The 25,034-nt window shown below is 47.7% G+C and overlaps 8 protein-coding genes across 8 annotated transcripts; 5 read left to right on the top strand and 3 right to left on the bottom strand.

Moving 5' to 3' along the window:
• The first annotated feature begins 6 nt into the window (after positions 1-6).
• On the top strand, positions 7-4,071 carry EDB93DRAFT_1152382 (uncharacterized protein). Its single transcript, XM_041449748.1, has 6 exons — positions 7-763; positions 826-1,449; positions 1,518-1,788; positions 1,842-2,059; positions 2,118-2,635; positions 2,684-4,071. Exons 1-6 carry the CDS (start codon positions 199-201, stop codon positions 3,608-3,610), a joined length of 3,123 nt encoding a protein of 1,040 aa, XP_041306519.1. The 5' UTR covers positions 7-198; the 3' UTR covers positions 3,611-4,071.
• Positions 4,072-4,456: 385 nt separating this feature from the next.
• Positions 4,457-4,816, top strand: EDB93DRAFT_1087494 (uncharacterized protein; the record flags this gene model as incomplete). The annotated part of the gene is made up of 1 exon (XM_041446046.1): positions 4,457-4,816. One exon carries the CDS (start codon positions 4,457-4,459, stop codon positions 4,814-4,816), a length of 360 nt encoding a protein of 119 aa, XP_041306518.1.
• A 1,337-nt stretch (positions 4,817-6,153) lies between these two features.
• On the top strand, positions 6,154-7,316 carry EDB93DRAFT_1228161 (histone-fold-containing protein). Its single transcript, XM_041451251.1, has 6 exons — positions 6,154-6,348; positions 6,402-6,426; positions 6,485-6,540; positions 6,601-6,750; positions 6,813-6,921; positions 6,976-7,316. The coding sequence occupies exons 1-6, from the start codon at positions 6,334-6,336 to the stop codon at positions 7,035-7,037; spliced, it is 417 nt and encodes a 138-aa protein (XP_041306517.1). The 5' UTR covers positions 6,154-6,333; the 3' UTR covers positions 7,038-7,316.
• A 271-nt stretch (positions 7,317-7,587) lies between these two features.
• On the bottom strand, positions 7,588-8,813 carry EDB93DRAFT_1104852 (uncharacterized protein; the record flags this gene model as incomplete). Its single annotated transcript, XM_041447447.1, has 9 exons — positions 7,588-7,688; positions 7,730-7,791; positions 7,846-7,899; positions 7,937-8,013; positions 8,133-8,192; positions 8,243-8,308; positions 8,377-8,458; positions 8,499-8,620; positions 8,730-8,813. The coding sequence occupies 9 exons, from the start codon at positions 8,811-8,813 to the stop codon at positions 7,588-7,590; spliced, it is 708 nt and encodes a 235-aa protein (XP_041306516.1).
• Positions 8,814-11,754: 2,941 nt separating this feature from the next.
• Positions 11,755-12,932, bottom strand: EDB93DRAFT_1104851 (uncharacterized protein; the record flags this gene model as incomplete). The annotated part of the gene is made up of 2 exons (XM_041447446.1): positions 11,755-12,208; positions 12,268-12,932. 2 exons carry the CDS (start codon positions 12,930-12,932, stop codon positions 11,755-11,757), a joined length of 1,119 nt encoding a protein of 372 aa, XP_041306515.1.
• A 333-nt stretch (positions 12,933-13,265) lies between these two features.
• Positions 13,266-15,707, top strand: EDB93DRAFT_1241216 (cytosol aminopeptidase family, catalytic domain-containing protein; the record flags this gene model as incomplete). Its single annotated transcript, XM_041451847.1, has 17 exons — positions 13,266-13,593; positions 13,645-13,820; positions 13,883-13,918; positions 13,976-14,045; positions 14,103-14,125; positions 14,176-14,231; positions 14,287-14,386; positions 14,446-14,473; positions 14,524-14,578; positions 14,632-14,703; positions 14,758-14,828; positions 14,880-14,946; positions 14,995-15,040; positions 15,096-15,221; positions 15,285-15,416; positions 15,562-15,614; positions 15,665-15,707. 17 exons carry the CDS (start codon positions 13,266-13,268, stop codon positions 15,705-15,707), a joined length of 1,482 nt encoding a protein of 493 aa, XP_041306514.1.
• A 3,984-nt stretch (positions 15,708-19,691) lies between these two features.
• EDB93DRAFT_1337942 (uncharacterized protein) lies at positions 19,692-21,188 on the bottom strand (the record flags this gene model as incomplete). Its single annotated transcript, XM_041455377.1, has 9 exons — positions 21,007-21,188; positions 20,874-20,917; positions 20,726-20,791; positions 20,583-20,666; positions 20,425-20,529; positions 20,142-20,372; positions 20,043-20,093; positions 19,789-19,984; positions 19,692-19,731 (listed from the first exon to the last, which is right to left on the bottom strand). Coding segments are annotated over exons 3-9 (744 nt in total), but the record flags the coding sequence as incomplete, so codon positions are not given.
• Positions 21,189-23,272: 2,084 nt separating this feature from the next.
• Positions 23,273-24,198, top strand: EDB93DRAFT_1104848 (uncharacterized protein; the record flags this gene model as incomplete). The annotated part of the gene is made up of 2 exons (XM_041447445.1): positions 23,273-23,649; positions 23,709-24,198. 2 exons carry the CDS (start codon positions 23,273-23,275, stop codon positions 24,196-24,198), a joined length of 867 nt encoding a protein of 288 aa, XP_041306512.1.
• Positions 24,199-25,034: the final 836 nt, after the last annotated feature.

Raw genomic sequence — 25,034 nt, 5'->3', positions numbered from 1 at the left:
GTTTCACGAATCACAAGCAAGACGCCATAGAATTTAAATCCGGAGTAGAGCAAGTGTAGAGCGTGGGAAGTAAAGCAAGGCTGCCTCTTTGGAGGGGGAACGAATATCGTCTATGATAGGTCTACCATTTCCCCTTGATTTCCCAGCTCGATGACTTTGATCTGAGCATTCCCAAACCCTCCATATTATCCTTCAGAAATGCCGGTGGAAGCCACTCACCTGACGAATCCATTTTCCTTTGACGATGACGACGAAGAAGGATGGCAGGAAATGCCAGTCATCAAAGAGGATGACTTTGGAGGCGGTCTTGACGAAGAAGATCAGAAGAAATATCACTACATGCCCTCATCAAAGAAACCGTTGCAAACTACATCGACAGCTGGCAACGCAACTGGCAATCTCATCGATTTCGACGAGGAGGGTGTCGAATGGCGCTCCAAGACAGAACAGAATGAGAATGAGTATACTAGACTACGGGTCAGCGAAGAAGATGAGGCGGATGAAGTTCACCTGCGTACACGATACCTATTTGACGAGGACAAGGCCATGACCCCGCTCAGCCAGATGCAAGCGACCAAGAATATGCTGACCGAAGCACAACGCATTGCCTACGTTGGTGTCTGTGCCCTCGCGGCGAAAGAAATGGTGCAGAAGCTCAAGACTACTAAGAGAAAGGAGCTCAAAGCATCTTTCCAACATATGGAGCTATGGGCGATGAAGATCATGGGCCGGCTCTATTATCACATGGAGCTTGAAACTGCAGGTAAACTCGCGCATCTTTTTAGTCCAACAAGCGGTATTACATATGCTCAAACGATATATCAGAGCAGAAGATGATAGACAGCCTAGCTGCGCATGGTGTGCAAGCGATAGATCTTGTACCATCGTTAATGACAACCCATACCGTTGCCAACCCCGAATACGACCCTGTTGAAGCACGGCGGCAGGCTGAAGCTCGAGAGTTGAAGAAAGATACGACAAGCAGGCGGAACTCCAAAGACGATAAACTTCGACCTTCCAGTCTGGTGTCGGGCGGTCGTAGTCCTCCTCAGACGCCAACATCACCCTCGGCCACTCAGATGAGCTTTCAAACTACGGCCAAAGTTCTTGAGGCTACTGCCGTTGATTCTGCATCGATGGGAGTTACCACGACGCTTTCATCCGCTGAAAAAGACGTTACACTTGATATTCGGTGGACCGTTTTGTGCGACCTGTTCCTTATACTCATTGCGGACAGTGTCTACGACGCAAGATCACGTGTATTACTGGAGAGTGTGGCTCTTAAGCTCGGACTTGGCTGGTTGGATGTGGTAAAGTTCGAGGCGCGCGTGACAGAGGCACTTGAGATTCAAGAAGGTGTCGAGAAGATGGAGAATCAGGAGATTATTGAGGGATCGTCGAATGCCGCGCGGAAGAAGCGATATATGATGTTGGGTCTGGCCACACTTGGTGATCTCATTTATTACAAACAAGATGTACAAAAAGTGCTAATAAATTTACTGCGCATTCCAATACAGGTGGTGGTCTGGTTATCGGACTTTCTGCTGGACTTCTCGCGCCTGTCATTGGTGCTGGCCTAGGTGCAGCATTTACCGCTGTCGGCATATCTGGGACAACAGGATTTCTTGCCGGGGCCGGTGGTGCTGCTGTGATCACGACTGGAGGTGTTCTGACTGGCTCTGGGATCGCTGCTAACGGAATGGCCCGACGTACGCAACAAGTACGAATATTTGATCTGCTACCGCTACACAACAACAAACGTGTCAGCTGCATCCTGACCGTTCCTGGGTGCGTCCATCGTCAAATACGGGTATATCGACTATCTCACACTTGTGATGTAGGTTCATGAATGGCAAGCTTGATGACGTCCGCCTGCCTTTCAGTGTTTTGGATCCCATCGTGGGCGATGTATTTAGTGTACTTTGGGAGCCTGAGATGATTCAAGAAACTGGTAGTGCGCTCAAGATTCTTACCGGAGAGATTCTGTCACAAACAGTTCAAACTGTACTCCAACATACGGTGATGACTGCGCTGATGAGCGGACTTCAATGGCCAATCAGTACGCGTGATGTCGATTTGCGTTTTCTAAAGAGATTGGCTCACCAGCACTTCATTAGTTCTCACAAAGCTTGGTTACCTAATTGATAATCCTTGGAATAATGCGCTCGACCGTGCCCGGGCAGCTGGCAGTGTTCTTGCACAACTCCTTATTCAACGTCATCTTGGCGTTCGGCCTATCACACTCATCGGGTTCTCTCTTGGCGCACGTGTCATTTTCTACGCCCTCCTCGACCTTGCCAAGGCAAAAGCTTTTGGTATCGTACAAGACGTTTTCCTCCTCGGAGCCACGTTAACAGCATCAACAAGCACATGGTGCAATGCCCGCAGCGTCGTTTCAGGGCGCTTTGTTAATGCATTTGCCAGACATGACTGGGTCCTTAACTACCTCTTTCGTGCAACCAGTGGTGGTTTAAATACGGTTGCAGGCTTGCGGCCAATCGAGAATGTGCCAGGTTTAGAGAACGTCGATGTTACGGATAAGATTTCGGGGCATATGAGCTATCGCGCATTCATGCCGCTCATATTAGACCAGCTTGGCTTCCCTGTTTCGTGTGATTACTTCGATGAACCCGTCGTACGTCTCATTTTATCGGGCCGACTCTTTGATCATCATTATTTGTAGGAACCCGAATTCAACGAGGAAAGAGTTGTTGTAAGAGAAGGGGACCATACACAGAAAAAGAAGTGGTTTTCTAGAAAGAAGCCCTCAGCGTCACCAATACCAGTATCGAGGCCACCCTCGACAACTTCTTTTGCTTCTTCTAGACGGAAACCCTTTTCACTAGGGAAACCGACTGATGATGACACTGAACCACCTCGGGAGTTCACGGGGACTCCCCCACCTCAGAATTCAACACAGCCTCCCGGCGGCCAATCACCCAATTCTTCTATTGATATCCCTGTTCATGCAGGATTCGATCTAAAGGCCATCAAAGATATGATAGGACAATCGGAGAAGATTCCCGAGGAAATGCAGGTTCCTCAGCCTTACCAAATTCACCCATCTCTAGACGTATCAGAATCTCCACCCGCATACACAATTGCACCCACACACGTCGCCAACCCTACGGGTTTATCCGTGGCTGATGTTTACTCGAGCGCTGACTTCAGCGTTACGTTGGCCACGTCACTCCATCATGTGCCTGATTCTGGTGATGACGTCGATGGTGGTCAGGGCATGTCCTCAATTGCAGATAGCCTTGGCTCGCTAGATCACCCGAGCCACCCTTCTTCAGCCACCTCTCCCCATACCTCTATTCCTCAAATATCCTTTGGTAGAAATGAGACATCGATATGGTCTCCTCCGTTACCAGAGACAAATTCTTCATTTGGAGATCCCTTTACGGCTAGCACAGTCTCGTTTGAAAACTGCAGTAGACCGACGAATGACCTACATAGGAACTCTCCAGCGGCAGGTCCTTCAGCATCACTTTCATTCGGTGGAACAGACGGGACGATAACTTTGCAGGGTATAGGGCGAGATCCATGGAGTATTCCTGTTGACCCGAAGAAAACTCCTAATTATCTGGCCAATCCTTGGTCAACTTGAGAGTGTTGGAGCAGGGTGTGGTCATTGTCAGACACATGCATGCTCATTGACATGCATCTACCGAACTTTATGCACATACTCTGACATAGTGGCATCATCTGGATCTTCTCAAGGTTTGCACATATGTAGAAACGACAGTACACTTCACTTTTCCTGAATTAGCTAACTAGTCCATCATACCAAGCACATTCGTACCGGCTTTCCGACTTTTCGGTTGATCAGGTTGATAAGTTCAGGCTGAATGCACAGGATGGTACTATCTCAATAGCCTGCAGTTAGAGACCATCGTACCAAGTCGCTTGGCTGCCGGCCCGGGGATGCTCGCTAGGGGATCGAGATCAACGAACCGCTACCATGAGAAATCGTCAAAATAAGTTAGTCTGAGTAGACAGTACTTATGAGATTCCTCGGCGTTTCTCAAGATGAGCCTTTTCCGCTATTTGAACCTCCTGCACAGCGCCTAGTAATCCAGGTTACTAATAATTTATTTTGATTTGTGGCCAATAGTGGTTCCTTACAATGCCGTAGCAACATGCCATTGATTTAATGTGAAACATCTGATATAATAAGGTTTATCTTACTTTTCCCCACAAGAGACTAACTGAGCAAGCCATTTTGGTCACAAGCTAGGACCGAACGCAAGCTCCACCAGTCGGAGTTGTTCTTCTTGTTACTTTATGAACCGGGAACACGTTCCACCCGAGCCTGAGTTCTACAATATATATTCCGCTGCTGTTATGCACCCATATACCGTCACCCTTTCCTCTCCGAGTCTTGTTGGCTTGCTTTGAGCGTCCGGGTCCATTGTATAATATATCTACCCACATCACCATCACCTTGGGTTTCATGTCGCCAAGACCGATCCTTAAACAATGTCCACAGCGACAAGATGCATTCCCATTCTCTGCACATCCGACGGCTTCCCCACCGCGCCGTGTTCACTTCCCACCAACGCCAACTCTTACCTCTACGTATGCTGCTTACTCGTCGGCTGCGTATGATCGGTCGCCCGTCTCAGTCCCTGCCAATCAATGTGCACTGCCTGGGCGCCATGAGCGGGAATTCGCCTGCAGCGATGACAGTCGGTCATATCAAATGGCCGAGATAAAAGGAAGCTATTTTCACCCTCGTGCATACGAGGCGTGTACCACGGAGCCATCAGGTCACACCTATCCATATTTCGTGCTCTCATCTGCTTACCCCTGACATCTCGTTAGTACCTTACGGACCTGATAGCTTGGTGACACCACCTGATACTGCAGCAAGCCGAATACCTGTCTGTTTCACGGCTGCGGACTCAATGATACCCTTTACACGACATACTCAAGATGATATTGATACCACATTTACATCCTCACGGCATCCTTCGCAGGCGAAGGAAAAGCGGAGGACGAAGAAAAGCTCACGTAGAAAGGGGATGGATCATTTCAGCAGCGACCATGTGGGGTTCGCACCAATCTCTCTGGACTATAATAGCTGCCTAGGGGGATTTTGATCACACATCTAGACCTTGTTACACACTGGAATTAATACCCTCAAATTTGCAAAACATACCATGTATTCGATATATGTGACTGTACCCTGATTTCAAACGCGAACGTAGCGGACTGGTGGCATCCGCGGCTCCAGAGATACAAATTGGGTCTCTTAGACTTGGCATGCGTTGTCCTACATCCAATGGACAAAAAATGAAAATGAATTTTTAGAAAGGGACGAAAGCGAACATACCACATTAAACGACCATCAGAACAATGTAATAAACCTACCGCAGTCTCTTGAGAACATTTATATCCGTCAAGATCGAGCAATGGCCGAACAAGAATACATGAGGATACTTTTTTATCCTGCGGTGATACGACTCGGACGATACCGCCGTTTGACACCAAAAATACAGAGCTTGCTTGCTCGGCTACGGCTTTGATGGAAGACACAAATCATACCTGCGGAAAAAGTCGGACCGTAACATCGGAGTGAAAGTTATCCAATAGAAGGGTACAAGAATCAATACATATGGTCACAGGTCGCAGTGGGAGGGGGGAAAATTCGTGGGTGGGACTTTCAGAAAGGCGTCCTCGACCGCCGTTCCTCCTCTGGCCCGTCTAATTTCAACGTTCCGGTGGGGGATTGAATAAAGACACAACAAGCCGTTCGTGTTGCTGGAGGCCCGTCGGTTTCCCTGCGCAGTGCGAACAAGGTTCAAGGCTTTCTTTCATATCACCCGGAATCCCGGATCTTACTTCTACGACTCGGAAGCACATCAGAAAACTGGAGCATTTAAATTCCACTTACTTACTAGGGCAAACTATGGCACGGGGATCATTCTACCAATTCACAATCAATTGATAGGTATATGCGCCACGTACTTGCACGATGCGAGTAGACGAATCACGATGCATCGCCTTTTCCGGGAACGCAGCGGCGGAAGGATCAAGAAATGTTCTAAAGGAAGTACTTGGTAATTATTAGCACTGCACTTGAATTTTCAAAAGGCCATGTTTGAATACATACTTTGATGCAACTTTTGAGGCTTGCTCTGTCGATGCGGTCAGTGCACTGTGCATACCGGATTCCCGGCGGAATTTAAAAAGCTGAGAGGCGTGGGAATGGCGCAGACGCCATTCAACAAATGACTTTCCCTTTGCTCGTGTCTTCGTCCGCAACCTCCATCACCGTCATTTCGCCATTAACCAACACTTTTACCTCCTGACTATCAGACCATCGTAATGGCCCGTACCAAGGTGTGTTTATAGAACATTGTTCTACAATATCATCATACTTACCCTTTATCCAGCAAACCGCACGCAAGTCCACTGGAGGTGCGACCTTATCGCTGCTTGTTTTCATCCACGTTGTAACACCATTTCCGTATTATAGGCAAGGCCCCCCGTAAGCAACTCGCAACCAAGGCTGCTAGGAAGACCGCCGCTGCCGTATGTCTTTGTTTCTTATCATTTCGCGTCTTAAATGCTCAATACCGTGTTATATCACAGGCCGCCACTGGTGGTGTAAAGAAGCCCCATCGTTTCCGCCCTGGTACTGTTGCCCTCCGTGAAATTAGGAGGTACCAGAAGTCTACCGAGCTTTTGATCAGGAAGCTCCCCTTCCAGAGGCTTGTTCGTGAAATTGCCCAGGACTTCAAGGTATGTCCCCATTGCACTATCTGAGTGTATTTAAGGTGATTCAAATGACCGTTTTTCACTAGACCGACTTGCGCTTCCAATCCTCCGCTGTTATGGCTCTTCAGGAAGCCGCTGAAGCTTACCTCGTGTCACTATTCGAGGACACCAACTTGGCTGCCATCCACGCCAAGCGTGAGTCATCCACTCTCCCGTGCTCCACAATGCTGACTCAGTCTAATTTTTCAGGTGTGACTATCCAACCCAAAGACCTTGCTCTTGCTCGCCGTCTGAGGGGCGAGAGGTCTTAATTGCTACCTGACTGTTCCATCATTACATGTCTCCTCCTTTACTTTGTTATCTGCCTGTGATTCCTATATGATAGGCCCCTTGCGCGTAGTGTGTACGATTGAATGTCCCCAGCCTTGTCAGCCATTCGTCTCCTTCATTTTCGATATTATGTATTGGACTGAACGGGCTGCGTCCCGCAGTTTGGGTAGATAAAATTGTTGTAAAGCGATCTGTAATGCATCTGCTTGTACCGCACGCAGGCGCTCACGGAAATAGATTAACGGCTTGACGTTGGCATTAAATTGTGTTTGCAGTAATGAATTAGCGCGCGCTATTCGCGAACGTGGAATTGCTCATGAGCTACAACGGTTTTTACACAACCTGGCTAATGAAGCTGACCGCGAAGTGAATGAATCTAAGAGTCTTTCCACTAGATTCAAAGTATAAAGAACTCGTGCGCATCACATGTTACAAGCCAGCCTGTGTAGGGACATATGGCCCATTCGAGCACACAAATCCAACACCATTCGAGATCTATATCAACCGCTGTCAAAAAACTCGCCTAATTAGTCACTCCAAGGCAGCGCATTCAGTGGATGAATTGCACATTGCGGCAACAGGGGCACCACTAAGTGTGTGCGCAACAAAGTTCTTCACGACAATGTTGGTCGCTATGAAAACAAGTCGCGGAAGAGATTGGCAACGAACGTACCGGTGTCGGGATACAAGTCAAAAATGATGCCTTCCTTGCCTGTTGCACCAGACACGTAGTACCTGACGACTTCTCAATGGATGCTTCGGAAACGAAAAGAAAAGAAAGGTTATTACCAGCAAGGGTCGGTGATACATAAATCTTCCACGTATCCGGATGCACTAGAGAGCCTGTTAGAATATATATCAGAAGAAAGTGGTAACCCACTCGCCAACAAAGTGATCGAACAGGAAGTTTTCGATGTGAGTCTCGTTAACGGACGATGAGCTCGGATGCAAGCCGCCCTGTTATACGTTCAGTTGAAAGAGATATGTCTATACAGGCAACGTTAAGCTTACGCCTTGATCCCAGTAGCTTTAACAACACGATTATAAAAGGAGCACAAGGAAAGGCAAAGACCTACTTTTGTGTCACGAAAATAGGGAGCATCACATCGATAAATGTGATACCTTTTCATGTTATACTAAAGCAACACATGTTCAGTGCAGAATTTGTCGAAAAGGTTAAAAATACGAGCTTGATAGCAGCACCGTTTCCGCCAGTCCAACCCTTGAAACGAGCTGTATTCAGAGTGCGGTTCTAGATGGTATGTAGGGTGTTAGACAAGGACGCCAGGTCGCCGAGATAATTGTGTTTTCAAATAAGACGTTCTCTACGGATGCCACTTGACCGCCCTCGCCAAGTGAACCGACTGAGAGACCGTGTGACCCCTCGCAGTAGCCATCTATGCTACATAAGCTCACTCATTGCGTTAGCAAAATCGACAAACCTCCAAGTGATATTCTTGGCGCCACTAGCAACAGTCAAGCAGTCATCTCCGTTCACAACATGGTTGCTTTCGAAAAGTAAATTGGTGCCTCCAGCGAAAAATCCGTCCCTGCATATGTCCAACTAAACACAAACGAAATCAAGAGCTCAATAACGCATATGTTGAATGGAAACGACTGATCACAAGTGTGAGACAAAGTGTAATACATTAGCGATGCATCGTCAAACTCACAGCATTGTCAGAATTGACCCAGGATGATATTGTTGAAGATGTGCGTGGAATGAGGAACGCATTGTATATGCGAGTGTCGGTCATTGTAGCCTTAGAGACGTCAAAGCTTGAGTGACTAGGGCCCGGAATAAGGATCATGATATACCAACTTCCCGCAACCTAAACGGCGGCGGTTTACAAGACGACTCCAGGCTGATCCTGCCAGTTATTTGTCAACGCATCAATTGAGGACCTAAGAGGACACCAAGCAAGGACAGACGTGAGCCCAACACCAGTTATTATTGCTAGCTGACCGGACGCAGCGATTCACCACAAGATTGAATATAGTCTGTGCAAGAATTCAAGGTTACGACTGATTTTTCACCATTCCCAAAGGACGTGATTACACGTCACGGCGCGTGAACAACTGAACTTGAACGTTCTTGAATTCAGAACGGTTGACTCGGAAAGTTGAAACCTTATGATTTCAAGTTGAAGAGAGGAAATAAGCTGACATTATGTAATGTTATGTCATACTCAAACTATGCTCACCTGACACTCCGAGTCGTCGAGTCGTCCCTCTCTTTCATCGCAAGTTGCAAGGTTCGTCTGACATCTGAAAATCTCCTAAACATACTCGGCCATCTAGATGTCCACGATCTAGTACGAGCACGTCGAGTAAGTCCGAAACTTTCTGTGTCAGAATTATTAAATCAATCTCTCCAGATGTGCAGTGATGTAACTGATGTTCGACTCTTCTTTGCAGCTAATACTGTATCCAATAGGCCTCAAATATCTCAATGCAATTCCGGTGCCTCCAATTCCTGGCTCGGACTGTTCCACTCTAACACTCATAAAGTCACTTGTACAAAAGCGAAAATGCGTGGCAGAAACCAGAATACTCACAAATAAATCCCGTCGCTATTCCACACCCTCTAAACATGCACCGATGGTCCTGCGGCGTTTGGGATTCTCAGTGGAATCTCTACAACAGATAATATTCTTCCAAACCCAGCTGGCAGATGTTCACGCCAATAACATGAACTTGTGTCAATAGAACTGCCAATTTGACAGTGCAGCCTCGCTACGACTTGCGCATCACAATTTTTCCGTCGTAGAGGATCTCGTGACTCTCGTCATTGGAAATCCTCAGGGTGAGTGTTTTCATTAAGTTGCATCTCAGACATACTATATTAATCATGATCATCAAGGGAGAGCCGCGCGTATGATGTCATTTTAAGATCGCTCTCAGAAGACAAATTCCATCCTGAACTTGCACTCCCTTCTGTGAAAGCACGTAGCAACGAGGTCGGTTTGAAGTTACTCAACCCTTACACTCTGAGATCCTCGATTTTCGGAGACTAGTACGGTGTTTTTTCAGGAACGTTAACAGAGACAATGGCGGAGTGACCGACTGTTTGCAAATTTGGAACTGGAAATTGGAGGACGCTTTTTAGGTCAGGTATTGTTTTTGTGACTGATGAATCATTTGGACTGTAGTGCCTCGAAGTTTTTTGATCCAGCTTGCAAGACAATCAATTCCAGTTTCCTGACAAACGAAAGAATTCTCGTCGTAAACGCGAGGGATCTATTTATGCCCCAATGCCCTCCAGCTTACCGCTAAATCATCACTCCCTATCTTGCACAGCTCTTTTGAATATACATGCATTGGCTTCAGCCCTGTTACATCACGCCTGCGCATACAACCGAATGATCGCTCTCAGTATGGAGATTTCAGGAGAGTCACTCCAAAACTCCCTGACATCTCTTGTCGATCGCAATATTTTCTTGAAACTTGAGCCTACCTATATTAGCTGCTAGTACGACAAGGCAACTAAAGACTCACCTGTTCTGCCTTGGTCCACCTGGGGCCCAAATCACACTCGGTCATTCGAGAAGAGCTCATTCGATCCTTGCAAACACTCCGTCTTTGACTTCAGAAGTGTCTTTGGTCAGCGACAAGAACTTGAAGAGACCGCCATGCATCTGCGACGTTAACCCTCATCGAGTGGTGCCCTTTAAGGCCAGGAACGGAACGGGATGGAATCAACGACTTATCGAAAGTAGCGAACCTGGCTGAGTTCGAGTCTGTTCTTGGAGCCACTTGGATCTGGTCTCCCGTATCCTGAGACTGAGGAGAAGTGGCTTTCGACTGGTATGGCCATGGAAGCAAACAGGAGTGACGTTGCTATCCCTCAAGTCATCAGCACAACTAGCATGCCGCATGCGGGTGGACAAGCTTCGTCGAGCACGAGCTTTTACAGGGGTTCGAAGTGCTCGATCGATGAGTTGTTTACCTCGAGCTTCATGTTAGTCGAGGATTTTAATTCATTTTGGGTCTAACTTGTGGTTTGACTATCATCCTTCTGACAGTACCAATCCCATCGTAAAATACAATTTGTTGCACCTCATACGCAAGGAGTTGGAGTCTCCAGTACGGACAGTGAAGATTGGCAAACGTTGACGTTCGCCGGAAGAACGGATCCCAGACAGATTGATGGACAGGCGCTGGCGCCCGATAACATCTTATGTGTGAGCTTTCTTGGCAGGCGAAAGCGACGACTGACTGGACATCAGCAATGAATATGAGTTCGCCCTATCCTGGCAAACGCCTTTCAAAGCTTTCATTTTCGCCCTCTTCTGCTGTACATAGGGTCTTCGGGATATAGAAAGTGAAGCTGCTTTTCTGGTCCGTTGCACAGCAGCTACTTACAGCTGGGCTCTGCTAGAGCCAATTAGAATGCTCAGACCTTAGCCCACTCAGGAATCTAGATGCGCGAAGCAAGCCTGTGTGTGATGAGTATTCGTGGCTTTCGAGCTGGTTGAGGAGAAGAATGGTTTTGAATTCCGCTTGATCCTTTATTCTATGGAAATAAGTGGCGAGTTATGCTTGAATTATGCTCAGACAAAGGGGGGAAATCTATTGACACTAGGCGTGACACTTCGTAAGGCAAGCAGCGACGCTCAGTCAGTCGCCAAGGGTCGAGTGTTAATTTTGATGTATCAGTATATACTAGTACAAGGTGACATTCATATGATTCCACGTTTACATTACTAAACCACTCCGCAACCTCGACAATGTGAAATCACTTGTAGCATTCAAAACACCGTCTTTGCCATCCTCTCCATTGACGCGTACCTTGGCGTCTATTTTGAAGACTCTCGTCTCCGCTCGCTGAAAGAGTATGAACGGGATTGGAATCCAGAAGTGCATGTACCAGCCGAAATTACCATCCTTGTCCATGGAAGAACACCAGGGGATATTCCCAATATGAATGCCTCGAGACAAATCGGGTGTAGGCGTATCGTTGACGTAGCGCATCCTGGCGCCGTCATAGAACGTCCTGAACGCGATTTGGGGGTGAGACTTGTATGGGCCATTTATCGCGAACGTAGTGCAGACGAGATCGACGATAGTGACGTCCGGGATAGCCAGGGGGTCTAAATCATTGGTGAAGGTACAAGCAATCACGAGTTGTGCTGGGAAGATGAAGAATCCACTGTACGTTTGGACAATACTAAGCACAGGACACTAACGTGTAGTTGCCAGTTGACTTACTAGTCGGGGGAGTCCCATGTCGTGACGTGGCGTTCGTAGCAGCGGACCATCAAGTCAAGATTCTCTAAGGCATACTTCCCCGGCGTATCATCGACCGTAGTTTGTGAGATGGGCTCTGATCCTTCAACATCGTGAATATCACAAGGAACTTGTGGGATAGTGAAATGCTGGAAAATGCGAGAAGTAATGGTTGCGATATCCGTTTTGGCACCATCCTGTACTCTCAAAGACGCAGATCGTTGGAGTATGCGAGAACCTAATCTCTTTGGAGGTAACTTGGTCGAAACTGATGTGAAACTCTTGACTGCATGTGCAAAAGTTGTCTTGGGAGGAGCCACTGTCTCTGACCTGCGCAAGAGTCGACGAACGGCTCGGAGAGGACGGATCATGGCAATCGATGAGGAAGACGACTTTCTCTTGAGAGTAGGGGGGATCACCAAGATGGGTTTACTCGCGTCTAGTGCAAAAAGGCTTGCCAGATCTGAACTTGACGGAATATGGTAGATCACACCATCCTCCTTCTTGAAGCGTCGGAGACTAGTGCCATTCGCGCACGGACTACTGTCGAACCTCGTGGTGCACTTTTCAACCGCTGTGTCAGCAGGTTTGTCATCGTTTGTGCCTCCAGTATGAGATCGAGTATCTATATCAGCAGCGGGGGACATTCGGATCAAATGCGCAAGTATGAGTGAAAGGAAGAGCAAAGTCAAACCGGTAAGAACGGGTGAAATTGGAAGAGAACATCAGGTGAGCTAGGCTTATATAGCATTTCCAGCGCTGTGGAAACTAGCCCGATCCACTGACAACAACGGCCACATGACAGTCTTGTGGTGGTGGCATGATAAAGCTACTAGGCAAGCCATTGTGCCCAGCCACTGGGCACGTGTTTGCCTTCTAACTTGGTCTTCCGGGTTCCGAGTCCCGACGCACTTAGACACATGACATTGCAAATGCTCACCAGAAGAGCAGTTCATCGATCATCAGTCCTGCTGCGAACGATGTCGTCCAAAGCATACGTCGTCCCCGTTGACCCAAAGAATCCTGCAGGAAATGCTGCTCCGGGTGTCGATCCAGCATCCTTGTGGTCTTCACTTCCTCAGGCGCAGAAACCTGCCAAGGTTGGCACGTCCCACCTCTTCTATGGGACTCCTGCGTTCGATGTAACTGCACTTGTATCACTTGGTGAGGGGTTTGACTCCAAAACTGGTGATGTGAGACGAGAGATTATTCGCAAGGCCATTGGCAGTGGTGTCAAGAGTGTCAAAGGACTTGGTGATGGTGTCTCCGAGGCTGTTATCGATGCATCAACAGATCCTCAAGCTGCAGGTAAGATATAGTTTGATATACATCTTTCCTCATCTTATGTACCTCCCAAAGCTGTTGCTGCTCATCTGGCGCTTTACAACTTCTCGCTCAAAACGTCACCCCCATCGGCGTTCGACCCGCGGGGAACGGCGGGGGTGCCAAAGAAGATTGAAATTTCCACGAATGCGAAATCTGCCGATTGGGATCGTGGTGTTGTCTATGCGAATGCGCAGAACCTTGCAAGAACGGTGAGTTCATGGCACGGGATGGCCTTTTGATTTACAAGGGAGAATATAACCGACTTCCATAGTTAATGGAACTGCCCGCGAATATGATGACACCTACTGTACGTTCATCTTTGAGCTCTCTAAGATTGATTGAATTCATATAACTATGTTGCAAGGCATTCTGCGAGCGCGTCAAAGCAGAATTTAGCGGCATCCCTAATGTCGAGATTATTGTTCACGATGAAGGTTAGATGTTCTCTAGCTTTTGAAGTTTTTCTAATATATGTACTAATGCCTCGACAGCTTGGGCGGCTGAAAAGGGCATGGTATATATTTACACTTGATGTACGCTCGATATTGATATGCTCTCATGCAGCGCACTTTTCTCTCGGTAACTCAAGGGACTGATCAACCAGCGAAGTTCCTCGAGATGTAAGCATACCTTTTTTTTTCTACACTACCGTTCACAGCTTAATGGTCTCAAAAGCCACTACAAGGGCGCCCCTTCAAGAGACGCTCAACCTCTTGCTTTCGTGGGCAAGGGCATCACTTTCGACAGTGGAGGAATCAGCTTGAAACCTTCAGCAGTGAGACCATCGCTCCTCAGCTGCAAAGTCTTTTGCTTACTGTACCTTACTGGATACAGGACATGAAGCTGATGCGGGGCGACATGGGTATAGTCTGTTGAATTGAGTTTGAAGTGGCCGCTAACTTTGAATTGCAGGTGGTGCGGCTACAGTCGTATCATCTCTACTCGCCATCGCTCAGCTCCAACTCCCGCACGTTGATGTCCTCTTCGATCTACCCTCATTTTTATTTATCCTTGCTGCAGAATCAATGTTGTTGCCGTCACTCCGCTCTGCGAGAACTTGCCTGGCCCAAAAGCTACTAAGCCAGGAGATGTGTAAGATTTAAAACATGCTATTCGTTATGTCGTAAGCTGACTGTCATATGCTAGAATATACGCTATGAACGGCAAATCCGTGGAGGTCGACAACACAGATGCTGAAGGTCGTCTTGTTCTAGCTGGTGAGCACTCTGCATTTACTAATGCCGTGATGAATTCTAATATCCTCAAAGATGCGTTGTACTATGCATCAACCGAGTTTAAGCCGCACACCGTCATCGACGTTGCCACTCTCACCGGGTATGTATTGATTGTTCACACTTTTCAACTTAAATTTATCATTGATAGGGCTATGGATGTCGCGCTGGGTGAGATCTACACTGGTGTTTTCACAGTATGTCATTTCATCACTACCCACCGACATGCTGTCGACTAAATTGTTGTATTAGACCTCTGATGCCCTTTGGAACCGACTGAATGTTGCTGGGGAGAGCGAGTACGATCGCTTCTGGCGCATGCCCCTCGACGAAGATTATGGACCACAAATATACTCTTCTAACGCTGACTTGTGCAACGTAGGTCGCCTATTCTTCACGCTAGCCTTGCTCGAACTCGACATTGTCATCTGTTTTTCTTAGCTTGGCGGGAAGCCAGCAGGTTCATGTACCGCTGCACTGTTCCTCAAGGCGTTCGTAGACGGCATCGAGGCCAAGGATGGACAAGAACCCTCTGTCCGATGGGCTCACCTTGATATTGCTGGGACTATGGAGGTAAGAACTTGTCGCTTGTGAAATCAAATGCAGGACATATCCCATGAGCACAAGTGCGATACAAACCATGGCGTACTTCGCAGTGCGCCCTTTATCATGACTGCTTCTCTATGGCTAGTCCTGATCGCTCATGATTTCGTTGTAGTTCACGCGCCCAATACCATACCAAGAGAAAGGAATGACTGGGCGTCCTGTTCGGTAAGGCATTTTCAATGACTGTCATATGTTTAATTAATATCATCGTTTAGTGCATTAGTCGAATTTGTCAGACGTCTCCCGAGCCAGGGATGAGATGTGCAGAGATGTGTATTGCACACCACGCTAGGCCTACATTTTTCGCGTTTGAAAGATGTCAATAAATTTTACAGCGAAATCAATGTGCGGTACGAAAGAATATTTAGAATGATTACTTGATTTGTGTGGATCAACTGCCCGACATTTGTGGGACTACACTGGTGTAACCAACAACCATGGTCATGTAAGGCGTGGACGATACTACCGTTAGTGTACTCAAAAGTATTTCGGCAATGCAACTCAACGATGCGTTGTGGTATTCTTCTCTCCTAGAGACCGATCGGCTAAGTAATTTTTGTTCAGGAATAGTGATTATGGCAGGCAACTATTGCCCCTGTGTTCTGGCAGAGTTTAGCGTTCAGAAGTGAGTACGGATCACGTTGGTGACGTATCACATGAAAGACGAGGTCTGTAAAATACTCAATGTGGACAGAGGCAATCATATTATATCGGAATACAACAACTGAGCGCTGGAACAGAGTGTAACCTAGTCCGGCCAAGTCTAAAACAGTGACAACATTGAGCGGCAATTAATATCAACAAGGAGTAAAATTCGACACTTGATTCACATCTATCTATCCAACATCTCTACAATCAACTGTCGCAAAAACATCATCGTGAAGTGGGGCTAGATGGATTGAATTCAGAACATGCGAGGACGGATGGTAAAGACTAAAAACTCACGCATCTCGGCAACTCGACCAATGCGTCCCATGTGCCATGCAGCTCAAATCAAGCTGAGCACCTCTTGGAATCACCAATGTAGTAGAAGGAGAATAAAACGGGCACCGGGAAGCTGGAGGTACCCAAAAAAGGAGCTGATTATTGGGGCCCATCATCCATCCATCCTGCATCAAGAAAGGCCACAGGCGCACAGTCATATCATACGAACCAGAGACGATGCGAGTGCCATCCGGAGAGAATGAGACTGAGTTGACTGCTCTATTGTGCCCTCTGAAGGGCTCACCCAATGGCTGTCCCGTCACTGCATCCCACAATCGCACGGTGTTATCCAAAGAACCAGATGCGATGCGAGTCCCATCCGGCGAGAACGCGATTGAAAAACAAATTTCAGTGTACCCCTCCGAAGGCTCACCCAACTGCTGCCCGGTCAATACATCCCAAAGCCGTACACTCTTATCCCAAGAACCTGACGCGATGCGAGTACCATCCGGTGAGAATGAGACTGACCAAATGGCTCCAGTGTGCCCCTGCAAGGGTGCGCCCAATGGCTGTCCTGTCGCTACGTCCCACAGCTGCACAGTATTATCAAAAGAACCAGACGCGATGCGAGTACCATCCGGTGAGAACGAGACTGACAACACCCCGTTGGTCTGCCCCTGCAAGGGCTGACCCGATGGCTGTCCGGTCGCTGTATCCCACAGCCGCACAGTCTTATCCTCCGAACCAGACGCAATGCGAGTACCATCCGGTGAGAATGAAACTGATGAAACGATTCCAGTGTGCCCAGGCAAGGGCTCACCCAACGGCCGTCCCGTTGCTGCATCCCATAGCCGCACAGTCTTATCGGTTGAACCAGACGCGATGCGAGTACCATCGGGGGAGAATGAAACTGACAAAACCTCTCCAGCATGCCCCTCCGAGGGCTCACCCAACAACTCTCCCGTCGCTGCATCCCACAGCCGCACAGTCTTATCTTCTGAACCAGACACGATGCGAGTACCATCCGGTGAGAATGAGACTGAGGAAACCGCTGCAGTGTGCCCCTGAAAGGGATTACCCAATGGCTGTCCCGTCGCTGCATCCCACAACCGCACAGTCTTGTCTCTTGAACCAGACGCGATGCGAGTACCATCCGGCGAAAACGAGACTGACAACACCCCATCGGCGTGCCCCTGCAAGGGCTCGCCCAATAGCTGTCCTGTTGCTGTATCCGACAGCCGCACAGTCTTATCCTCTGAACCAGACGCAATGCGAGTACCATCCGGTGAGAACGTGACTGAACGTACCCAATCAGTGTGTCCACTGATTACGGTCTGAACAGCTGTCCAGTTCAAATGACGGTCAGAAGCCAGACGAAGGTTATTCGGAAACTTTGTCATGAATTTGGTAGCCATGGTGGAATTGACGGGCGAGAATGGGAGTGCTGATAGATACAGATGTGGGGTGCTGTGCAAAATCATGCCACCAAACACTTGTATGAATCTTTGTACATCTATCGTGGTGGACAGCAAATCTTCGTATCCAGAATGGCCCTGCATGTATTTATGACCTATTTGACCAATACTGTCGTAGGCAGGTGCTCACCTTTAGCCACTTAGAAACGAGTGGAAGCACAGTAACTGCAGCGCTAATTGCATTGAGAAGTCCGAGTGCTTCAATCCAGAACATCAGTCGCTCGTCGTCGAAGAATGATCTGATCGCCTTTGCGAGCTCATCATCGAAGCCCGTTGTTCGAACATGAGTAGCCCAAAATCGACAGGAATAGGAGAGATGTGGGGGAATGGATGTCTTGACTCGTTGAGGCAGTTCCATGTCTTGGGAATTAGGGAGGTACGACGACTTCAAATCACAAATATTGAAGCGAAGACCGTGTTCCATCACTCGTAGTGATGCAAATGCCAGGTCGCGTTGGATGTTAGACACCTCGACGAAAAAGTCTCCGCTGGATGACTTGTCTGTCAGGAAGTCGTGAAAAGAAGCATGAAGGGGTCGGATGGGAGTACATAAGTCGGTGGTGCCGCTGAGAAGGGATCCCATACGTTTGATAATGTCCATGACATCATCCTGGCTTTGGTCTGGAAAGTAGTTTCGCATGATATTGAGGGACTTGAAAGGGAGCGGTTCAGCTGTGCCAAGTATCTGTCCCATCACGGAACGAAACCCTGCTAATGCTTCTTCGTACTCGTCGTCATCATATTGATCCCTGTTCATGATTTCTTTCAAAATCATAAGATACATGTCGTGCAAGAGGTTTTTCTGCTTTTTGGCACTGCGGTTCACGAGAGCATTGAAGCGAGGCATTCGACGTACACCTGGAGGGGTGTCTTTGATGTATTCGCAGGCGAGACGCGCCCACTCGAAGAGTCCATCGGCTTTTTCAGCAAGCATTGCAGAATGGCTGTTCCGAAATTCTGATACCTCTTTCAGCTCTTCAGTGACAAAGGCGTGGATGTCGCGCTTTGCGATTTCCGGTGGAATAGCGTCCATGGACAACCGTAGAATATGATCGACACCTTCAAATTCCATTTCGATATCATGAAGTGGGCGAGAGGTGACGAGAATCCGAAAGTTGGAAGGGAGTTCGGTTATTTGGGGAAGTCCTTTGTCCTGAAGTCTACCTGCAAGTATGCGGAGGATGTTGCGCCGCGTCTCCACTCCACCACTCTCATCCAATGCTTCGATCACTATCACAACAGGCCCTACGCTTGACGCAGAGAACTTCTTTAGCGGTGTCATGAGAAGGTCGCGCCACTGCTGGATAATGTCTGTCGTATTCTTGAGCGAGTTTGCATCCTTGACCGCATCCGCCAACGCTCGTTTCATCCCCGGATCACAATCAGCAAGATCACGTGCGATAGTAGAGAAAATCTTTTCATGGCGACGATCAGCTTCCCTGTGCCGATCGAAACAAAAACATGAACCAAGGCCTCCTGAATCCTTGTACCAGTTGGCAATCGTGTGAGCGATGGCTGATTTGCCCTTGCCTGCAGGGCCGGATAGCCACATTACACGCTGAACAGAATCTCCACTGCTGTTGATCCAGTTGGTGATTTGAGATAGAATGTCCGTGCGAGTGCCTGGCAGACATTGCTTCGTAGTAACTACTCCCGCGCCCGTTGCACAAATTATGCCGCTAAGATCGAGTGTTTCACCTTATAGGGTATAAGTAGATCTGAAATCAAAGGTACATGTAAATGCTTACCCGCAGAGTGGACAAAGATAGCTACGTCTCGATCAGTTTGATCTCGAAATTGTTGCATAAGGCCATCCAAGACATTGTTGTACTGTGTGACGATGGCATCTGTTTCCGCGACGAAGTTTTTACCGACTCTCTTCCCTATGATCATTGTGAATATAACGTTCATGTGCAAAATGCAATGGCCCAACGACTCACAGAAACTCTTCTTCTCCGAATATTCCCTGATGAAACGGGCACACTCCATAGTCTGCTTAGCGACCTTTCCAACGATGCCGCGCATCGATTCAATTTTGCCGAGGTTATCATCTTGAGTCATGAAGCGGTAAACTTCAGCCAATTTCTTGAGAAGACTGTGTATCGATTTGTCGCGCTCTGCTTGAGCGATTATGATCTACGTGGAATTATGACTCGTGAGTAGGAGACTGGACTTTGGCAGAAACCGAACGTACTTTGGATGCAATAGACAGCACACCCAGCGCCATTTTTGCATATGGATGTAGCTATACAGTTTAATTAGTTCGCTTCCAATTAACAAGAATGGCCCATACATCCGCGATCTTCCCAAGGACAGTATCAATAATCTTTAAGGGTTGGAGATACGTCGTCTCAAAATCATCCATGGTATCGAGATCCGCTGGGCCATTGATGGCGGCGGATGCCATAGAAGTCGCGTGTTTCCCGAGTAATCCCATGCTTTGCATACCATCACGGGCACCCCGAAGTTCAGCGTCAACTGATTTGGGATCAAAACCTTCCTTATCGCTAGGAGTAGTATGAACCTTCGGGACCGCCAACATTAGAGAAGAAAAACAAGGTATTTGACCAAAATACCTGCAAAACAGGCTCTCCGGACAACCCTTGATTCACGGAGTGGATGGGAATCTCAGTTGTGGTAGGATTACTGTTGTCGTTAGAAGAATGGAGATGCAGCGTGCCCTGGGCGCCCCTAAGAAAACCGAAGAACTAGGATGGCGAGTTCGAGCACTCACCTCGACCTTCTGACTTTCTGAAGCACTTTGAGGGTCGACATTCTGGACCGCAGGAATGTGGTTGTTGGAACCCTTGAAGGGTTTCTGCACAAAGTCAGCCTATATATTCAGAATCAGGACAATAGCAGTATACTTCTACTTACAGCAAGTTTCTTCGTGATGCCTTTCGTAAATTTCTTCATAGCTTGCCGGACTTTACAAGGGGTTGGCTGTGGGCGAAGAAAGCGTCAGAGGCAGCAACAAATTTCATGAGCACTCATCCACAATGAGTGAGCCCATGGGACCACTTACCGAACCTTCACGGACGGTCGTTTAGCAAGTTTCTGGAGGAGGATCTAGTCTTCACTCAGCACGGATGGTCAAATTAGTGAGTGAAGTGGGGGTGCACGAAGTAATAGGTAGTTGAATGGAGAAGAACTCTCGCCTTTTGAAGCCCTATCATACTAGCCATGGGATTGCTGAAGGGATAAGGGGCACGGACATGAATTAGCTCCGAAGAGGCATATCACCACGGATGTTGATGGAATGAATTCCCGACTCACACACGTCAGTGGAGGAGGGACCTAGACATATGGAGGGTTACGTCTATCTCCTCGAACTCCCACGTTCAAGTTAGGACCTGACCTGGACTTTGTCGTTCACTCAAAATTTCTCACTAACGCCTGGCCAATCCAATTGCAAATTTTACAACATGAATTCTCCAAGTCCCCAGTGCTGGATATCAATTTCATCAACCACTGACACGTCTCAAGAGCTCAACACCCGCCTGCTTAACTTGTCCATCGCACAATCGAACCTGTTTCAACAGTGCTTCAACACTGTAACGTTCCACCCACCTTATCTAGTCGCTACGCTCCTTGGCCTTTTTCTCCCTCGTCAATGCCGCCTCGGTAAAATAGGAAAGTTTTCTCTCAAGCTGTTTCGAAGGGAAATTTGACGTTCGTGTGGACTCGTCATGGGGTACGAGGGTAGTTCGCCCAATCAATGCAATTATCAATATCGATATTACAAAGATCTAGCTGTCTTTCTTCTAATGGCCCGACTACGGAGACTAATAGTCCATCGTGATTTTGCGATAAGCGGCGGGCCAACATTGAAATATTTCAAGGTCTGCCGGCCTCACCAGCAAGCGCATTAATCGTCTTATTCAATTAAAATCGTACCTATTGCCCTTTGGATTGTTCCCGGCATTGTATCGTAGCTCGTTAATCGCCACAGTTATCAGCCAGCCTCATCGCAGCAATCGTCATGTTAATTCCTTGCAAACTGTACAATATATGTGCATTTACACAACCCCTGGAGTGATAGCCACAAGAGAACAACTTTATATATTAACATAGCGCATGTTATACATAGAACATAGTCAACCAGGAGACAAGCAATATCAGAACGCCGATGCAATGCATGGATTGACTATATCCACTCCGATGTGAAGAAACTCACCTTTCTATCACAACCAATCATTCCAACATCCACGCACTTTGACCGCTCTCGGTATTACGCACTGTATAGAATCCCTGGATCAACACTCCTGGTCCTCTCTATCGATGTGGCCTTGTGTATGTCCTGGTTGACCGGCTTGCCTAGATGACTGTGGGGACGTGACTTCACGGCGCAAAAGTGAGGCTGCAGCTCCTTGGTAATTATACCTATGTCAGTAGATGCCTGAGCCGAGCCTTCCTCAGTCAATGCAGACTGCGAACATAGATTTGCCCTGGAACCACTAGAAGACTGAGTCGTCGTTGTCCGACGTGGACGTGAAACTATAGTTCTCTGGGATGCATTATTGAAAATGAATATGCTGAACGTACGTACCCTTTTAGCTTGTGGGTCGCTACTTCAATATGTTAAGTCGACGCCGCTCTGTAGGATTGAGGGCGACAAATGCGCATCCAAACGTTGCCAAGAGGTGGACTCGGAATACGCCGTCCTGGCTGGTAGGCCTTGAGGACGTCTGCTGAGATTCCCTGATATTGGACTTTGCCTTGGGAGATCGAGGATGACGAATCCGTTTCCATAATTCTGGAATGATACGCCGTTCTTGACCGATGGTCCTTGAGGAGACCTGCTGGTGAACGAAACTTGATGAGGGTCCAGATGCAAATCCAATCTATCAAATCAATTTTAGCATACACTTGAATTTGAGTTTGGTACGTCTTACAGGGCGATCCTTTATACTACCAGAAGGATGTGGCGGTTGATCGAAGAACGATGGGTTGAATACAAAAACGCACAGTATACACACTTGAGACTGAGAGGCATGAATTGTTGTTCCAGGCGAGATTAAGGAATGCCAGTGGTGATATTGTACATAGTAGCTTATCGAGAGAGAGAGAGGGTGTTGAAGAAAGGATTCGAAGCGGACTCGGTCACCTCCGTCCGTGACATGCCATGTCAAGTTTGGTTTGCCGTATTTTAACACAAGAAGGGTGGAATCTCCTCGGCGACTCATGAGTCGATATTGAGAACGTTAACCATACGTCGAATCACAGTACAAAACTACCATGTGAAGTGACAGCACGGCAAGTACGACATTTATGTGCACAGTGCGGATGATAAGGATAGACTGGATAGTTCACACCAAGAAGTGTCAATTAAGACCAAAGTGCTCAGTTTATTGGGTTATCCTAGCGCCTTCGTGGGCCGAGTAGACTAACTCCGAGTTTCCAACTGTTCCGTGGTCAACATCCATGTGCCTGCAAAGTCAACTCCAAGAACTCCAGCTTATCCAACACTCCCTCCTTCCTGGTGAATCATTTTCGTTCGTCCTCCCTCAAGAAGACTACAGAATATGGACTTCGCTATTCCACACCTTCAACACTGCTACTAGTACCACAGACATCTCATCTCTACCCAACTCAGTTCCACAAGTCAAGTTCCAAGTGAAGGCCACGGACGCGCGTATCTCCTTTGAGGTACAGTTCCCAGAAGGATACCCGGAGGATTCGGATGTCGACACCGCGCAGCTTCCGTTGATTTCTGTCAATGGGGAGGGCATATCCAGAGATGAACATCACCGATGGCGAGCCTTTATTCAGGAGAAATTAGCCGAGGTGCAAGGAAACGAGTGAGCACCACCACAGCATCTTCTTGATCATAGCGCGAGGAATGCTAAATGGTATGGAGTTATCCGATCTACCAGTTGCTATGCATGCACTTGCTGCCGAAACTACATGAAGACGGACATAGTATCGATACAGGACTGCCAGAGAGTATGGATATCCTAGAACAGCAGAACACCAATCGTCTTCCAGAAACAACAGACTATCACACGCTCCTAACATCTCATCATCTGGTGTCCCCGACAAAACGGCGGTCATTACAGCGATGGTCCTCTGAGCTTTCGATATCTGGCTTCGCTAAAGTCGGCTATCCAGGTGTCATTTATGCACAGGGCTCGCAGGAAAACATCCAAGAATTCGTTGCCAACGTCAAATCTATGCAGTGGCTAGCACTAAGGGTACGATTTGTGGAACCCATAGATCTGGCCAACGATGAGCATCATCAGGGTTGGACTGAGTTCCAGAAGGTTGGAGAAGTCGTGGAAGAGATGAGAAAACGCGGGAGAGACAAATATATCACAGAGATGGGTATCGGAAGCTCAGTTTTGAAATGAATCAGCATGCTCCGCACGGGCAAAGAGCGTCTCTGTCACGATAATTCAGCATTCTCCGCAAATTGCTGAAGATATACATGGGGAAAGGAAGCGATGCAATCCTGGTTCACGTCTGGCAAGTCATAGCTTATAAGTTATCGTATGCGCGACCGTCGTTGACATATCCTCGGCTATAGAAGAACCAGCTGTCACAATTGTGCAGCATTAGTACAGCGGGGACTCATGCAGTCATAGTCGAGGGCTGAGCGGATCCGCCAAAGATACTCGACTATCACATTCATCGCAAATTATACGAGGTGTTATACGAGATCAGTTTTGTATAACATCATTTAACTTGCCCACAAATCATCAGTGCACCTTGAGAGCGATCGCCTCTGGCTACAAGGCAACAGACTAGAAATACAACATGAAGTCGAAATCGGGTGTATATCTCGTGGAGGTATACAGTCTCAAAGTCTGGATGAAGTCCTTGGGAACAAGTTGTGCGTGGCCATGACTGGATGCTACATGCAAAGTCGTCAGAATTTCTCAAGAATACTTCATTTGAGAAGGTGAGAGAGAACGCACGGAATTGATCATATGCCAATGACTAGACTGCTCGGTGCAGTGCCCGGGAAGCTCGTTTGGAATTCATTTTACCATCGCCGCAAAAGTTTTTGTAGAATGCATCGACTAAGCGTTGCACAGTATCATCATTGACCTTCCATAATGTCCCAACGACGCTCTTAACCCCGGCATATTATAGGCCAGCCGCTAGGTGTATCGCTTGGTCAGGAGTATCATGGTCGCCGACTGCGGTGTCACATGCAGAAAGAAATGCAAATTCATGCTGAGAC

The sequence above is a fragment of the Suillus bovinus genome (genome assembly GCF_016758785.1).
Source record: "Suillus bovinus strain UH-Sbo-P2 chromosome Unknown EDB93scaffold_37, whole genome shotgun sequence".
Taxonomy (NCBI): domain Eukaryota; kingdom Fungi; phylum Basidiomycota; class Agaricomycetes; order Boletales; family Suillaceae; genus Suillus; species Suillus bovinus.
This window is presented reverse-complemented; position numbering and strand designations above follow the sequence as displayed.

Bases quoted from the DNA above. Each gene is read 5' to 3' on its own strand.
- EDB93DRAFT_1228161 (XM_041451251.1), top strand. The intron at 6,427-6,484 runs GTGCGACCTTAT...TCCGTATTATAG, and splicing joins CGCACGCAAGTCCACTGGAG to GCAAGGCCCCCCGTAAGCAA. The intron at 6,751-6,812 runs GTATGTCCCCAT...GTTTTTCACTAG, and splicing joins AAATTGCCCAGGACTTCAAG to ACCGACTTGCGCTTCCAATC.
- EDB93DRAFT_1152382 (XM_041449748.1), top strand. From the start codon at position 199: ATGCCGGTGGAAGCCACTCACCTGACGAATCCATTTTCCTTTGACGAT. The intron at 1,450-1,517 runs GTGATCTCATTT...ATTCCAATACAG, and splicing joins GTTGGGTCTGGCCACACTTG to GTGGTGGTCTGGTTATCGGA. The intron at 1,789-1,841 runs GTGCGTCCATCG...CTTGTGATGTAG, and splicing joins TGCATCCTGACCGTTCCTGG to GTTCATGAATGGCAAGCTTG.